The 16,605-nt window shown below is 51.0% G+C and overlaps 1 protein-coding gene across 4 annotated transcripts in view; it reads left to right on the forward strand.

Moving 5' to 3' along the window:
- Positions 1-872: 872 nt before the first annotated feature.
- PLA2G4E (phospholipase A2 group IVE) overlaps positions 873-16,605 on the forward strand; it is a 43,316-nt gene continuing 27,583 nt past the window's right edge. For all 4 annotated transcript variants that reach the window (XR_015134904.1, XR_015134905.1, XR_015134907.1 and 1 more), the window contains exons 1-3: positions 873-1,000; positions 8,610-8,682; positions 14,713-14,849. Coding sequence is in view for 1 of the 4 variants with exons in the window: in XM_086321725.1 (XP_086177851.1) it covers positions 902-1,000; positions 8,610-8,682; positions 14,713-14,849 (309 nt within the window). In the remaining 3 variants the exon portion in view is untranslated. The remainder of the gene's footprint in view (positions 1,001-8,609; positions 8,683-14,712; positions 14,850-16,605) is intronic.

Raw genomic sequence — 16,605 nt, forward strand, 5'->3', positions numbered from 1 at the left:
GGGTGGGGACGTCCTCCTCCTGCACAGGAGGAGGCTCCACAGATACCACCAACCAGTTTCCATCTCTGCATTCGAGTCAGCCCTGCATTCAGATTCACCCTGAGTTTCATACAATCACTTTAATCCATGAGCCAGAAAAGCCGGTTGTGGGGCCCCAGGCAATAGCTCAGGCAGGAAACTCCCAGTGCACCCAGCTGGGTAGCTGAGCAAGCGAAGCCACCTCACAGGTCCCCCAAGTAAGCCAACCACCAGGACAGAGATAAGAATCAGAGGAGTGGGGTGGGGGTGGGTTGGGAGCATCCTCGAAGCTGCCCTGAGCCCAGACAGGGGCTGGGCCCACCCTCCGTTGGCCTTCCGTGAACTAGGGCAGGGAGCACTTGCCCTTGACTCACCAAGGATTCGAGCAGTTACTTTCTTTTCCTCATCCTCTAACTTTGGAGTCCTGGTCACGGTCTCTGCCTCTCCTGAGGTCCCTGCCCACAGCTTGTGGAGTGTTGAGCCACGGGACTAAGTAGAGTTCGGAGGGAGGACACATCCCCCAGAGGGGCAACTCTGAGCCAGGACCCTGACAAGTTGCAGAGACAGGGCATCCCCCAATCACGGCTGGGTTAATCCTAGAGTCAGGAGGGTCCGTCAGCCTCTTCCTGCCACTCCCTGGTCCAGTGGACAGCCTGATTGTTCTCCTGGGGGCAGCAGACTGCTGACCCTACCCGTCCCTGCATTTTCAGGATCTGAAGTCCTGAGGGTCCCTTGATATGAAGAGGCCTGTGTCCAGGACTCTACCTGGCTACCCACTTGAGCCCCTCCCAGAGCAATCCAGCCACTGCCGAGAATCCTCTGGAGGGTGGAGCTCTGAGTCAGAGTATAAGTTCCCCATCTCACCAGCCAGCTACAGAGCCACATGATGCTTCAGAAGCAGATGCCCGTCTGGGTCTCCCACTACCCGCCAGACTCATGCCAAGAGGACGGGGACAGGCCCGCAGCCACCTGTGCATTGGAGGTGAGGGAACAGGGCTGGGTGGGTGGGACAGGAGCCGAGGGCAGGAGACCTGCTCAGGGAGGGCTGGGGTCACGGCAGACTCCAGAGACATGGAGTGCCTTGGCTAGGGCAGCCCCTGCTTGGCACTGGGAGACACAGTCTGGCCCAGTTGGTACCAGGCCTCTGGGTGGACGGCCCAGCTTCAGACACCCGCAAGCTTGACAAGATGCATGGGAGTGGCTCAGGGCCATCCTGGGGCCAGCAGCACCCAGGAAGTGCTTAGCACTGCCAGGGATGGGTCACATTTGGCCACTCCTAGCAGCAAGCAGGCTTTCACCCTGTGGACCTGCCGAACTGCCTGCTGTGAGACTGTGTGGTGTGGTGTCAGGTGAAGACCAGTGCTACTGCCGACCTGTCCCCACTGGCCGTGAAGCGCCCCTCCTAGTTTTGTGGTCGAGATCCCTGGGTCCATATAACAGCTCCCAGGGAGACCCCAGGTTCATGGGTCAAACCTCCAGGGCTCTGGACCAGTTCTGTCTGGGCTTTCCCACCTCATCTCAGTCTTCCAGTTTGCTGCCGGCATGCCATGGAAGCACTGTCAGCAGTGACGTTTTCCTATTGACCTTCCCCGGCCCACACTAGATCATGGAATGAGATGAATGATGCTCCGGAAGTGTTTTGTCTTGGAGTGGGAGGTGGAGACCCTGCTCAGTCTCCAAGGATCCCAAGAGGGAAGTTCCAGGCTGTGTGGTGCCTGATGCCCCGCTGACCGGTCCAGGATAGATGTCACCTTCTGGGCTGTTTCTATACAGCCCCCGGGATGCTGAAAGAGCTTCTGGTCCACATGTGCTCCTGTCTCCCTTGTCTCATTGAGCCTCCAGGAGCTTGAGTGAGGAGAAACCTCCACAGAAAGGACAGAGCTTACCTTAAAGTGAGGAATGAAGCAACTGAGAGCTGCACTCTTCCCTCTCAGGTCCTGGGGGGTCCATAACTCAGAGCTGGGACTTCTTGCCCAAACCCCTCACCTAGTCTGAGTGATAAAAAGGAACATGGTCTGGGGAGCTGCTCAGACTAGCAGGGAAGCATTCTAGGGGCCCATAGAGTCCTCATCTGCATGCTCTCCTTTTAGGGAGGGTCCTTGTCTCTTGGAAGCTACTGCCAGGCTGTCCTGAGCTCTGACATAAGTATCGCAGGAAATTGATGGATACCCCCTGCTCTCCAGCAAGGAGGTGGCATCACCAGCCGGCCCTGCCCTGAGAAGCCCTGCAGAGGGGAGTTCCCATAGGCTTCCAGGGAGCTGTCTTCCCTCATCAGCACCCAGACCTCATGGGCTGGTTTGGTTAGGGTAGCCTTGACCCTTACTACTTCTGAAATATGGTTGTCATACCCTCCTCCCAACTCCCACCCGCACCGGGAGCCAGACCCTGGGAACCCACCTGTAACTAAATAGTCTTCAAATGTGTGGTGACAGCTAGTTTTCTGGGTGTTAGGATAGCCTCCAAACGGGAGCTGAGGGTTTAACTCCTGCCTCTGCTGTTGACTACTCTAGTGCATGACCCGGAGCAAGCTATTAACTGAGTTGGTTAATTCCTGGTGAGGGCCAGCCTCCAAGTGGATGGAATGGGCAATGCCCTGCAGCCAAGTACATCTACATCTGCAGCCCCGCCCCTTCTGGGCTGTGTGACCCTGTTTGAGATGCGAGCTCTTTAACCTCGGTCTTCTTCTCTGCAAAGAGGAATAGTAGTGCCTTCCCCAGAGTCTCGTTGGGGCAGGGGGCCTAGTTGAAAACAGATACAGTGCCCCCAGGTAGAGCAGAGCCTGGCATATGAGAGGAGGGTAATGAATTGTGTTCCCAACCTCCCCACCAAAGCCCTGTCTATAAAGTAAGGGGCTGGAAAGGGGTAATATTGGATTGCAAAATAATCAATCCTGAGAGTCAAGCTTTTTTCCACATGAGCTGGCAAGATGCCCCTGTTCTAAGGAGGTTTAAGGGGAAAAAGAGTCCTGGCGAAACCAACCCCAAGGACCAAGGCCAGGAGGAGGCTGGAGCCAGGTGTGCCTACAGCCTGAGCCATGGCTTCCCAGAAACCTGCCATCCAGCCCCCTGTCCCTACACAGCGGTCCTGGTTGTTAAAGTATCTAAATACACTTCTCCACTGGTTGCCAAATAGTCCCTGCCTTGAGCTCCAACCTCCTGAGTGCTCTCTGGTCCTTGTCCCTGGACCCTCCAGAGCCCTCATGAACTGGAGGATTACCACCCACCCCTGATCCAGGGCTGCAGACTAGCTGGTGCCTGGCCATATCTGCTGGTAAACTTTCACTCTGATACCCAGCTAGCAATCCTGTCAGAGGGACGAGCTTGTCCAAGCCCCTGAAGTTCTTACCCAGATCCCATAAGCCACCCCATACACTTGGGTTCCATAAACCCACCAGTTTCTAGTTCCCATAGTCACAAACACTATCCTTTGATCTATTACATCTTTCTATTGTGTTCATTAGCTCTGAGACCATGCAGTTTTGCATATGCCTAGCATCACTCCAAGAAGGCAATGGCACCCCACTCCAGTACTCTTGCCTGGAGAATCCCAGGGACGGGGGAGCCTGGGGGGCTGCCATCTATGGGGTCGCACAGAGTCGGACACGACTGAAGTGACTTAGCAGCAGCAGCAGCATCACTCCAATTGAGCTAATTATATCAGGAGCAAAATACGTACATTCACTTTAATCCCAGAAGGTCATTTTTCATAGACTTAATTCCTGGAATCATCTGGCCCCAAGACCTGAGTCCCATGTTCCTGCTGCCTTCCTCCCAGCACGGCCCCTCTGGGCTCTCTCTCACACCCTCGAGGCTCTGTCTCCCTGCTGGCAGATGGATGAGTGCTTTGCGGAGTACTTCGCAACTGGGTGTCTCCTGAAAATTCCTGGGCTAAAGGTGTAAGCTGAGGCTCCAAACCACAAAGCAGCCCTCTGTGGCTGCTAGAAAGTGGGAACTTCTCTTAAAAGCTCTTACAGTCCTGACATGCTCTGGTTGTTTGATAAGGGGAGAGATGATGCAATGTGTCAGAAGAGTACTGAAAGTAGAAGGGCTGCTGGAGTGTGTGGGTTATTTGGGGGCTTTGGGATAATTCAAGGTGAAACAAAAAATCTGCCAGGAAAATAGACTTTCAGAGAAGATTGGGGCAAGCAGCATCTGTCTTCATGTTTGTCGAGGGTCACTTTCAAGTTTAAGGTGACAATATAATCGTAGTTATGAACACACGGTTAAGAATTAGAGCTTGGGGACTTCCCTGGTGGTCCAGTGGTTAAGACTTCACCCTCCAATGCACGGGGCATGGGTTCAGTCTCTGGTTGGGAAGCTCAGATCCCACATGCCTCATAGCCAAAAAGCCAAAATATAAAACAGCAGTGGTCTACATCATATACCCACAAAAATCAGAACTGGATGCAGACTCAATTTCCTTTGATTCAAGCTGAGTGCCTGAGGTCAAAGGACTTAGGCTCAGAGTCTCCATCTGTAAAGCAAGGCTAATAATAACTGCTTTTGGGGTGCTGTAAGGATTAGTGTTGCTGAGTTAGAGTAGAAGAAATGGTCAACTTCGTCGGAAGGTACAGAGTTAGATGAAAGCAGAGAGCTTTTCCTGGAAGGCAGGGAGACCCCAAGTGAGGTCCTACAGGAAGCTGTGGGTGCTCATTCCCTCCCAGGGAAGACACAAGGGAGCTGGGCAGGGCCAAGGACAGCCCCTCCTGGAGGCAGGAAAAGGGCTGTGGTGGCTGAGAGGACCGGACCCCTGGGTTCAGAGACATGGGGAGTGATCCCTGCCTGGGCCAAGGCCTTGGCTGGCTCCCCACTTGGAGTCCTCTAGCTGCCCTCTGAGGAAGTGGGTCAGGGGAACAGGCTTTGCCAGAGCCACTCTCCTGGATGAAAGATGACTCCTGCCTCCTCCCCAGATCAGATCAGAACACGTGCTCTGCCCACATAAGGACCCATGTGCCTGGAGGGGTCTGCCCAAAGGCACAGCTGTATTTCCAGAACCAGAAGAGAAGTGCTATGTACAGCCTTTGGTCCAAGTGAAAAGGCTCAAAAGGCAATCCCATTAGAGCAAGTGATTGACTTTGAAAATATTCAGTGTTTCAGAGTTAATCTCACAAAAAGAATCCTCAGACCTGTATGTGACAGTCAGTATGGCTTTGTTCCAACTTTGAGGCAGCTGTTGGGGAAAGAGGAGGAAAAGGCCCTAAAGATGACTTATATATGGATCTCAGGGACCAAGCAACAGCCTTCCCAGCCATTGTCCTATTGTTCTTGGTTAGAATTAAGCCCTAGGAAATTCCCTGGTGGTCCAGTGGGTAAGGTTTTTGCCTTCCAGTGCAAGGGGTGCAGGTTCGATCCTTGGTCAGGGAGCTAAAATCCCCCATGCCTCATGGTCAAAAATCCAAAACATAAAACAGAAACAATATTGTAACAAATTCAATAAAAGTCTTTAAAAATGGTCCACATCAAAAAAAGAGAGAGAGAGAAAGAGAGGGCAGGGACATATGTATGTCTGTGGCTGATTCATGTTGATGTTTGGCAGAAACCAACACAATTCTGTAAAGCAATTATCCTTCAATTAAAAAATAAAAAGAAACAAAAAAACAAATTAAGCCCCAGTAGAGCCTGGAAGGACAGACATCAAAATAACAATTCTCATGACAAGAAAAAAATTTTAATTACATGCAGTGATGGATAACTAAACTTCTTATGGTAACCATATGAAAATACTAAATATATCATCAAATCATTATGTTGTATACCTCAAACTCATGCAATGTTATATGTCAATTATTTAATTTTTAAAATGAGCAATACTTTTCTTATAAAGGTTTTATGAAATTAGAAACTATAAGAGAAGGGTCTGGAAAATAGTAATGTTACCAAATGCAAATCTGTATACCTGATGCACTAATGTGCACCTGATGTGAGGCCAAACAAAACCAAAATGCTGGAGTTTGGAACAGAGAAAGGTTCGTTGCAGGGCCATGCAAGGAGATGGGTCATGCCTTAAAAACTCCTGAACTCCCTAAAGCTTTCAGCAAAGCCCTTTTCTAGGAAAGACGAGGAAGGAGAGTGGTTAGTTGTTGCAAACTTTTTAGTGTCAGACCCTTTTTTTAAAATTAGGGTTTACTTGTGTTTCAATGTTGTGTTAGTTTCTGCTGTGCAGAAAAGTGAATCAGCTATTCGTATATATCCCCTCTTTTTTGGATTTCCTTCTCATTTAGGTCACCACAGAACACTGAGTAGAGTTCCCTGTGCTATACAATGGGTTCTCATTAGTTATCTATTTTAAACATAGTAGGGTATATATCGGAGAAGGCAATGGCTCCCCACTCCAGTACTCTTGCCTGGAAAATCCCATGGACGCAGGAGCCTGGTGGGCTGAAGTCCATGGGGTCGCTAAGAGTCAGACACGACTGAGCGACTTCACTTTCACTTTCCATTTTCATGCATTGGAGGAGGAAATGGCAACCCACTCCAGTGTTCTTGCCTGGAGAATCCCAGGGATGGGGGAGCCTGGTAGGCTGCCGTCCATGGGGTCGCACAGAGTCGGACACGACTGAAGCGACTTAGCAGCAGCAGGGTATATATGTCAACCCCAATTTCCAAATTCATCCCACCCGCTCTGCCCTCCTTGGTGTCCATACATTTGTTCTCTACATTGTGTCTCTATTTCTTCTTTGCAAATATCTGTACCATTTTTCTAGATTCTATATACATGCATAAATATATATTTGTTTTTTCTTTCTGACTTAACTTCACTCTGTGTGACAGTTTCTAGGTCCATCCACATCTCTGCCAATGGCACAGTTTCATTCTTTTTTATGGCCTAGTAATATTCCACTGTATATACGTGCCTTTGTTCTTGAGGTCAGGTCATGGTCAGGTCACAGTGTTCCTGTAAATCTCCACCAAACCAAATATTATCCTATTGGCTATACCTCAGTACAAAATGTTTTTGGTGTTAAAAACAAATATTATCCCCCATTCTGACAAGAAAGGGCAAGGTCTCAAGGCTCATCTCTTCCCCTCTGAGGTCTGGGCTCTGCTAAGAGGTGGAAGCTCCCTATGCAGGCCAGTTACCCTGCTCGGGAGCATTTGTCCAGCATCCAGTCTAGGTCCTCCCACAGTGCTGAGGCTCAACTGAGGAGGCAGATCTCAGCTGGTAGCACCCTCAGGGCCAGGTCCTCAGACACTGTCCAGGTGACATCACTCAGGGAGCCAGGCACCCAAGACCCAGTTGGGCCTCTGGCTCCTCAGTACACCCAAATGAGGGCAGGTCCCCTGGACTGTGACCCATGGAGAGAGCTACCACCATTAGGGCTTGGAGGTGGGGATCAGGGAGAGGTTCGCTGCTGCTTCAAGGACTGAGCCCAACCAATGGACAAGCTGTGGTGAGGGCTCTGGAGCTCTGTGGCCCACAGCCCTCAGTCTGTCCCTGGTCCCCAGATCACCCACCGGCCTGAGGCTGGAGGGCCCTAGGGATAAGGCCATGATCAGCCTGCACTGCACTCTCTGCCCCAGGACCCCTGCAAGGCCAACTGAGCGGGTCCTCTCACCGGCCAAGATCAAGGTCTCCTGCTGTGCCCACTCTTCCCCTATTAGAGTAAATGTTCAGTAGATTATATTACAAATATTATCTGACAATAGCCAAGGCAGGTGAACTATCTGTGGACAGTCTGAGTTGAAAATAAAAGTATTTATACATAGTGATCTTCTCTGAGTATTGGCATTTTGGGGACTCTTTTTCTTCACACTCTCATGGTTTCCCCTAAACCCTAATACTACTTTAAATAGAGAAGAATTGAATTTGCTCAAAAGGGTAGAAGGTGACTCTTGTAACATGGAGTGGATGACTCAGAGTGTAAAGGGTTCCAGTTCAGAGGCCTCTATAAACATCATTGGGTGGGTTGGAGGAGTCAGATGGTGTCTGCCTTGGGCATGGGCTGGAAGTGGACAGTAAAAAGACTCATGTAACGCAGACATAAAGGACAGACTTTTGGACACAGTGAGGGAAGGAGAGAGTGGGATGATTTGAGAGAGTAGCATTGAAATATATACATTATTGTATATAAAAATAGATAGCCAGTAGGAATTTGCTGTATGACACAGGGAACCCAAGGACAGTACTTCGTGACAACCCAGAGGGATGGGATGGGGAAGGAAGTTTAAGAGGGAAGGGACCTATGTATATCTAGATGTGGTTCATGTTGATATATGGCAAAAATCATCTCAAAATTGTAAGTATCCTCAAATTAAAAAAAAAAAAAAAGACTCCTCTAAGCCTGGGTAAAATGCTCAGGAAAAGGGCTTCCAACTCCAAGATCCAAATAGGAAAGACATGGACAGAAGAGGCACGAAACTGTCCTTCCTCTGGGGTGTGTTGGCTCAGAGAGGATAGAGGACAAAGCCCCTCACCTGCACAGCCTTGGACCCCCTGGGGACCAGAAGCATTCTCCAGACCGCAGATGGTCCCAGGGGAGAGGTCACCGGAGTCTGGGCAGTGGGAGCCTGTCCAGGTTGAGCTGCTGTCTCCGCCAAGGCCACCTGCCACCACTGCATGAAGAGTGAGTCCAGTGTCCTCTCCACCCACAGGAGGGGCTGTCTCCATGCCACCTGCTGACAGTGAGGGTCATCCGCATGAAGAACGTCCGACAGGCCGACGTGGGTGAGTCTCCCCCTCCTTCTTCCCTCCCTCCTCTCCACTTCTGGGGCCAGGATGGAGACAGGCCTAGAGGGGAAATGGTCAGGGGTCGCTCTGTGTGTCTGTGTGCATATGTGTCTCTGTGTGTGTTCTGTATTCAAGTTGTATTTCAGACTTTGAGGTTTGTATCATTTTCCAGGCCCCTCCCTGTAGCTGCAACCTTGGTACAAGCAGCCCCTGCAGTCCTCACCCGGCTGTCCACCTCACTCTCTCCTCCCTGCTCTCCTCTCCCTGGGATCCCTTCCAGGAGTCAGCTTCCCCAACCCTGGGCATGAGTTTAGGGGCTGTTGAAATGGAAGGGGAGGCCCTTGGGGACCATGAAGCCAGTCAGCTCCAGTGCTCTTCTCAGGACCTGGATCCCAGACGGGCCCTACAGTGCATGCCAGGGCCCCAGTTCTGCATTCAGCCCATGGATATGGTTGACTCACCAGGGCTCTTTGTTCAGGGTCTTCTTGCTGCTTTAATTTCCCTTTCATCCCGGCCTCTGCTGCATTCCCAGGCCACAGGGGCCCAGGGAAGTCTCTGGTTTCAGGAAGAAATGAAGATATCTGGGTGGGTAGAACAAAAGCCCCTCCCTATGCTGCTCTCACCTCCCCACCATCCAGGGAGGAAGCCTGGTCCTCAAGGAGGACAAAGCTCTGTGTCAGGGCCCATGACTGAGGGGGTTCCCACTTACTGGCAACCACACAGGAATGGCCCAAGGGCTCCAGGTTCCCCAAAGCTCCTTTATATTGCCCTCACCCTGGGACTCAACTATGCTGGCCTGGGACTCAACTATGCTGGGAGAGCCTGACGCAAGGGGAGGCGTCTATCTGCAAAGCAATCATGGAGTGGTAATAGACAATGGCGGGCTTCCCTGGTGGCTCAGATGGTAAAGAATCTGCCTGCAGTGCAAAAGACCTAGGTTTGATCCCTGGGTCAGGAAGATCTTGAGAAGGGAATGGCTACCCATTCCAGTGTTCTTGACTGGAGAATTCCACGGACAGAGGAGCCTAGCAGGCTACCAGTCCATGGGGTTGCAAAAGTGGAACATGACTGAGCAACTAACACTCTCACTTTCTTTAATAGAGGATGACATTCTGATCTTGTCACCACAGGATTTAAAGGACACTGAAAACTGGGAGTAGCTAAGGAAGGCTGCTTTGAGAGCCTGAGGTCTGAGGGGACAAGATGTGAGCATCCAGAGGTCTGGGAGCCCAATCTGGGGGAGGACTCCTCCTGCATTCCACCCCCAGCACCTGCTGGGGGCCTGCCCGAGGCAGACACCACACATCCTCCTCAACCTGAGGGCAGTGCTGTGGGACCCATTTGCACATGAGGATTAAATGCCTCAAGCAGAATCAGTGTTTGATCCCAGGTCTGGCCTGCTGAGGGGTAGGAAGGACAAGCCAGGAGAAGGAGCCCGGGCTATTCAGAGGATGGATGGGAATCGAGGTGGCACCCTAGTCCTTGAGGCAGGGACTGCATGACCTCGAGGGCTTCTGTGCGGATGGAGCAGGAGCCCTGGGGAAGAGGCTGACAGCCTACTGCAAAGCTATCTCCGTAACACCGCAGCGCAAGGATGAGTGTGGAGGTGGGGAAGGGAGGGCCCTACATCCCAGGAGAGAACAAAGGGACCAGGTAGGATTCAGACCCCGTCCACGGGACGGTGAGTGTCCAGAGCCCATGCCATCAGTTGCAGCCAGCATGGCTCTGTTCCCAGGTCGGCCAGGGGGCCATGGACTTCTTGGGCTTCTCAGGGCCTCCCAGGCCAACAGTAATTGATGTGAGGAGCCTGGAAGTGTCCCCTGGATCCGGAGCCTGGTTGCCTCTTTTGCCTTCATTTCCACACCAGGGTGGGTTGTCAGACACCTCACCCCACTCCCATTGGGGACAGGTCACAGCTTTCACATGCCTGCAGTGGCCTCGCCCGCCTTGGCTCCTCTAGAGGTGGCTCTGTCCCCGCCCTGCGTGTCATGCGGGCCTCACACTCTCAGGCAGGCCTGCACTTGTGCTCTCAGACCCTCCCACCAGCGGGCCCCAGAGGTGGAGGTGAGGTGAGGAGCAGGCAGCCAGAGAAACGGGCTAAGGTCTGGCCTACCTCCTCTCTCTCTTCCCCACATGTGCCTCTGGCACACAGGCTGCCCTTCAAGGGTACCTGGTCCCCTTTGGAACATGTCTGTGTTTTCCTCATTTCCCTGAGGAACAGAGCTGGGGGCAGTCACGGTGTCTGGGGTATCAGCCCAGGTCACGTTGTATCTGGTTCCACAGTTGTCACGGGCTGGGCTCGTTTCTGCCTCGCCTGGGTGGAGACTATCTTGACATCTTGCAGGTCCTGGGTCACCTTCGCCCTAAATCGTTCCTCCTGGCTTAGATCAAAAATGATCTCCCCTCTGGTTCAGTCCTGTAAGGGGTGCCTGAGTTTCTAAGATTTCCAGGAGCCCCAAAGGGATGAGATTCGGGGGTGGCTCCCTCATCAAGGAGCTAGGTCAGGGCTACGAGAGAACTGGCCTGGAAATCTTGCAGCTGTCCAGAGTTTTTATTCCCCTTGGGACAATAAATTAAAATTCAAACCAGCACCCCAAGAGCTGTGAGGTGGGTGTCTCTAAGGAAGATAATGTTCTTGATATCAGTAGAGATGGTTAAGTCATCTTCGCCACCCACATTCTGGAAAAAGAGATATGTCATTCCTATGACCAAGCCCTTTTTCACTTCATGAGGAACAAGGATGAGAACCAATCTGTGCTTAGGAAATTCCCCAAAGTTCTTAGAATTGGATCATCCTTTCTTAAGCACTCTTAATTGCCAACGCAACAACAGTCACTACCTTAGAGTCAGCTCATGATGCTGCAGCTTGTCATCTGAGCTTGGCGGCCTCCCTCCACCATCATCCCTCCCCAGGATTATCCTCTCTTGGGCTGCACTCTCCTTCCCAACCTTAGGGGGACAGGCAGAATGGATCTCTGCAAAAGAACTGGAAAAAAAATTTATGCTTGATGTGTAGGTGTCTGACCAATGCTGGCTCTTCCAGGAGTTTTGTTTTGTTTTTAATCTTAACTGGAGATTTAAGCCTTAGGTCAAAAATTCTGAGACTTCAGTGGATTTGTGTATGTTAGTCATTCAGTCGAATCCAACTCTGCAACCCCATGGACTATAAGCTACCAGGCTCCTCTGTCCAAGGGATTCTCTAGGCAAGAGTACTAGAGTGGGTTGCCATTTCCTTCTCCAGGGCATTTTCCCAACCCAGGGATCAAAGCTGGGTTTCCTGCATTGCAGGCAGATTTTTTTTTACCATCTGAGCCACCAGGAAAAGCCCAGTGGATTTAATGGGACAATTTTAGGCATTAACTGATGATAGAAAAGGAATCTTAGAGGAAAAGGGGCCTTTCCAGGGTCTGTGAAATCGTGCTAAGCAAGTGGGTGTAGGGTTGTGGGGTCCCTGCCTTCAGGCTCCCCCTGCACAGGAGGCAGGCCAAGAGGAGGGGACTTGGAGCCCAGGAAAAGCCAAAGGAGGGCCCAGGAGGACTGAGCAGGTCCCCAGGGAGTCTCCCTCTGAACAGAGCCATTAGACATGCCAACTTACCTATCTATATCTATGGTGACTCAGCCCAGAATTTCTGGGGTGCTGATATATCCCAACAGCAGGAAGCTGGGGTTTTCTACCATTCATTTAGTCACAAATATCCAGCGGTGCCAATACTGGGTCTCCTGGGCTTCCCAGGGCACAGGGGGTGGTGGAGACACATGCACCAACCTGTCAGCAGTGCTCCATCAGGAGAAGAGCGGGAGGCATCGGGCTACGAGGGGCTCCTGGCCCAGACTTAGGGGCTTAGGCAAGGCTTCTGGAGGGAGGTCCCTTCTGCAACCTGAAAGGGTGGAAGAAGGGTAGTGTGAAAGAGGAAGAGGAGGGTGTTCATGGCAAGGCGACATGGCCTTCTGAGACCTACAGGGCACTGGGTTTGGCTGGAGTTTGGAGTGAGTGTGAGCACGTGCATGCAACAGTGTATGTGTGCATGCATGTGTGAATGCCTGTGTGTGTGTGTGTGTGTGTTTGGGGACAGGGCGGGGCTGGGATTATAGGGAGAAGGAATGATGTGAGGCTGGCAAAGTGGGAGGGGTAGCCATGCTGAGTTGGTGGGACTCAGCCTGAGTGGGCAGGGAGCCACTGAAGGATCTTTAACTGGGGAGTGACCGATAGGAAAAGAGCCCTTTGGTTTCTCTAGAGAGAAAAGATGAGGGTGGGGCAGGACAGAAGACAGGGTTCCCAGTGGGGTAGTGATGAAGAGATGGCACAGATGAAGATGGCATGCACCAAGGCAGTGGCCATGCAAGTAGGGAGAAGTGGACAGGCTGGAGAGCACCAAGGAGTTAAATCAACTCAATGTGAGAGCCTGAGTTCATAGTGAGGAGGAACAAGCTGGACATGGAAGGAATGGTAGGATGATGTCATCATTTTCTTTTGATTCTGTTGTGTTTGGATTAATGATGATTATGACATTTAAAGACAGTGTTATCTCACCTCTGTTTGATGGGTGGAAGGCCATGAATTCCAGTTCATTGAATGGTGAAAGACTAGCCTGAAAGATTAACCAGACAGAGGGGATGAAATCAGAAACCAGGGATGCTCATGATGCAAGCCATGGTTATTAAGTCTGATGAAGTTCTCAGTGTAGTAACAATATAGGACTAAGTCAGTCTGCGGGGAGGGGTCACCTCTGGTTCCATTCTCAGAGGACATTATTAATTATAATTAGGAACTAGTTCGGATCAGTCCTATCAGTACAGAACTCCCATCCCTTCCCTGCTTTATCATCTAGAAGAAGCTTCTCTAACACTGGAAACTGTATTGACTTTTCCCCTTCTCTATGTATCTTGTGGGTGTCCTGGGAATTACACCCAGCAGATTGCCAGAAGAGTGACAAGGGCCATCGGGGCACCTCTTCCTCCCTCCTCCCAGGTGGAATGGTGTCAGGACATTGGGTTTTCACCCTATTCCTATCCCTGTGCCTGCCACTGCTCCAAAAAGAAAACCCAGGAGGCCTTCTTTAACTTTAGGAGAACGTGTTGGGGTCACAGCTTTGTCCTTCGAGCACACACAGCATCATCACATTCATGTTGTTCTTTTGAATGAAAAATAAAGTATGTGGTCTTAGATACGAGGGTTTCTTGGGCCACACGGTCCATGTGGGGAGACCAGTATAGATACAAAGAGCCCAGATGGGTGCATCTGAGATGTTCGGTCACATGGTTTGCATTTCCTGTCCCTAGATCCTGCTGAATAGCCTGTTCTGCTCCAGGCTGTCCCCACGGGGCCTTGGGGCTGACTCCCTCCTCCCTAACGGTGTCCCTTCTAATCCTTGCTTCTCCGCAGCCCAGAGCTGAGCCTTACTTTGGCTTCCCTGGTGCTCTGGGCTAAAGCAAGAGATAAACTTGATCTCTGAGTGGCTAGTCCTTCAGATCGTCCCCTGGCAGAGAGAAAACTGCCCAGCCATGTGTGTGTGTATGTTATTTGCTCAGTCATGTCTGACTCTTTGTGACCCCATCAACTATAGCCCACCAGGCTCCTCTGTCCATAGGATTCTCTAGGTAAAATACTGGAGTGTGTAGCTATTTCTTTCTCCAGGGGATCCTCCTGACCCAGAGACTGAACCCAGGTCTCCTGCATTACAAGCAGATTTTTTACTGTTTAAGCCACCACGGAAGCCAAAAAAACTGCAGAGTCACAGCCATACCTTGTCCCAAACCAACAAGAGCCAGGGTGCTTCTGAGCAGAGCCAGAGGCCATCTCCAGTCTTCAGAACAGGCAGGGGGTCCTGCGTCCCCGCTGAAACCTCCAGCCTGCAGTCCATGACCTTCTCAGGGTTCTGGGACAAAGGTCTCTGGAGAGCCAGGGCCGTGAGTCAAGAGGGGACCTGAAGCTGAGACGAGGCTTCACTCTGGCTTCTGCCTCCACACTCTCTCCTCTTCAGACCTGGATTGGCTCCTCACCCCCTCACCCTTGTCTTCCTCGGACAGTGAGCCTGACAGACTGCTTCGTGAGCCTGTGGCTGCCCACTGCCAGTGAAAAGAGGCTGAGGACTAGGACCATCTCCAACTGCCGAAACCCAGAATGGAATGAGACCTTCAGCTTCCAGATCCAGAGCCAAGTGAAGGTGAGACACGGGGACAGCACCTGCCTGCCCTGCCTGCAGGTCCGCTCCCTCCTGGCCTGCTTGTCCTTCTCTTTGTTCACGTGGCCTTCTCATGCCTATTTGTCTTTCTTTCTACCCACTTCTTGTCCCATGTCTCCCCACTCACCCACTCCTTTCTTCTGCCTGTCTCGTATTTGTCCCTCTGGGCGTAGTTATCCTTCTACCATCTTTCCTGCTTCTCTGTCCTTTCCCTAAATTGTCCCTAGAACTGTCTCCTGCCCCCAAATTGAGTGTGTTTCCAGAACATACACCAAGCAGAAGGATACAGAGAGAAGAGCCAATCTTCTCAATAGGTCCGAGGCCAGTCTAATCCCAAACTTTCCACTGTTGTAAATCCTTTTTGGATGGCTAATTTACTTCTAATTCCTTGGGTGTGTGCTCTTTCATTTGTTGAGTTGCTGATTCATGCATAGGCCTTCTTCAGATATATGTGACTACATGGAGTTCATATCTCCTGTGGGAGAATCCTGTCCTGAACATCCTGAGTTTTGACAGCTGCCCCAGGGTCCCCTTCAGATAAATTTACCCTCATCATGAAGGCGTCAGAGCCAGTCCTGAGGCATCTGAGGCTTGACAACTCCATCCAGCTTACCACTTTCATATTTTAGGAATGCATCTCCTTTTTTAGTTCATGACATATCCGTTTGTTTTCAAGTAGAGTTTTATATTTATTGTTTTAAAAATGTCTTTTCTATCATATATCAGATTTTTGTTGAGAAAGGGGGAGTTTCAGTATGAGCTATGCCATCTTGAAACCAGAATGTGTGTTTCTTTTTTCTGTAGATCTCTGGGGCTGCTGGGTTGGTTCTAGGACACACCTGGTTTCTTTTTTGGCCACACCGTGTGGCATGTAGCATCTTAGCTCCCTCACCACAAATTGAACTCATGCCCCCTGCATTGGGAACGCCAAGTCTTAACCACCAGACCACTAGTGAAGTCCCACTCCTGGTATCTAGCAATTACAAAGTCAACAGATCCCACTCACTAGGAAGCCCCAGAACCATCTCAGGTCCACTAGATAGGGACAAAAGAGGCAAATCCAGACCCAACCTACATCTCCCAGGATCCTTGGAACAAGAGGCCTCAGAGGCTAATCCAGAGGCTAATCTTAGTCACCTAAGTCATCTCAGAGTTCGGCCAGATGACAGGGTAGCTGCTCCACCCTTGACCTTCTGCTTTGGGACCACCCACGAGACATCACTTAGGGGCTGATGAGCCAAAAGATAGAGCTCCAACACTTTACCCCAACCCAATCAAAGCCTCTGTAATCTTTGCCACACCTCTCTACCTGGAGTATGAAATGTAATGGTGTCCCTGAATTGTGTTTTCTGTACCAAAGGAACTGTCTTCAGCTCCTGGGTCCCAGCACTGGATACATGCTAATCTTGGCAAATGTCTTGTTTGCTGTGTCCTTCCATCCTTCCCCTATGTGAAATGAAATCCCTCACACTTCACAGGCCCCGGCCAAGCTTATAAAAGAGCAAAATTCCGCAGTAGGAGAACCAGAGAAGAAGGGCAGGAAGGCCTCAGAGAGTTGCAAAGGAGGGAATAGACACTTTTCTCCCTTAATCCAGGGCTTCCTTGGTGGCTCAGACAGTAAAGAATCTGTTTGCAATGTGGGAGACCTGGGTTCGGTCCCTGGGTCGGGAAAATCCCCTAGAGAAGGGAGTGGAAACCTACTCCAGTATTCTTGCCTGGGAAATCACATGGATAGAAG

The sequence above is a fragment of the Bos grunniens genome, chromosome 10 (assembly GCF_055505025.1).
Source record: "Bos grunniens cultivar Pamir isolate PY7600 chromosome 10, Bosgru_T2T1.0, whole genome shotgun sequence".
Lineage (NCBI taxonomy): Eukaryota > Metazoa > Chordata > Mammalia > Artiodactyla > Bovidae > Bos > Bos grunniens.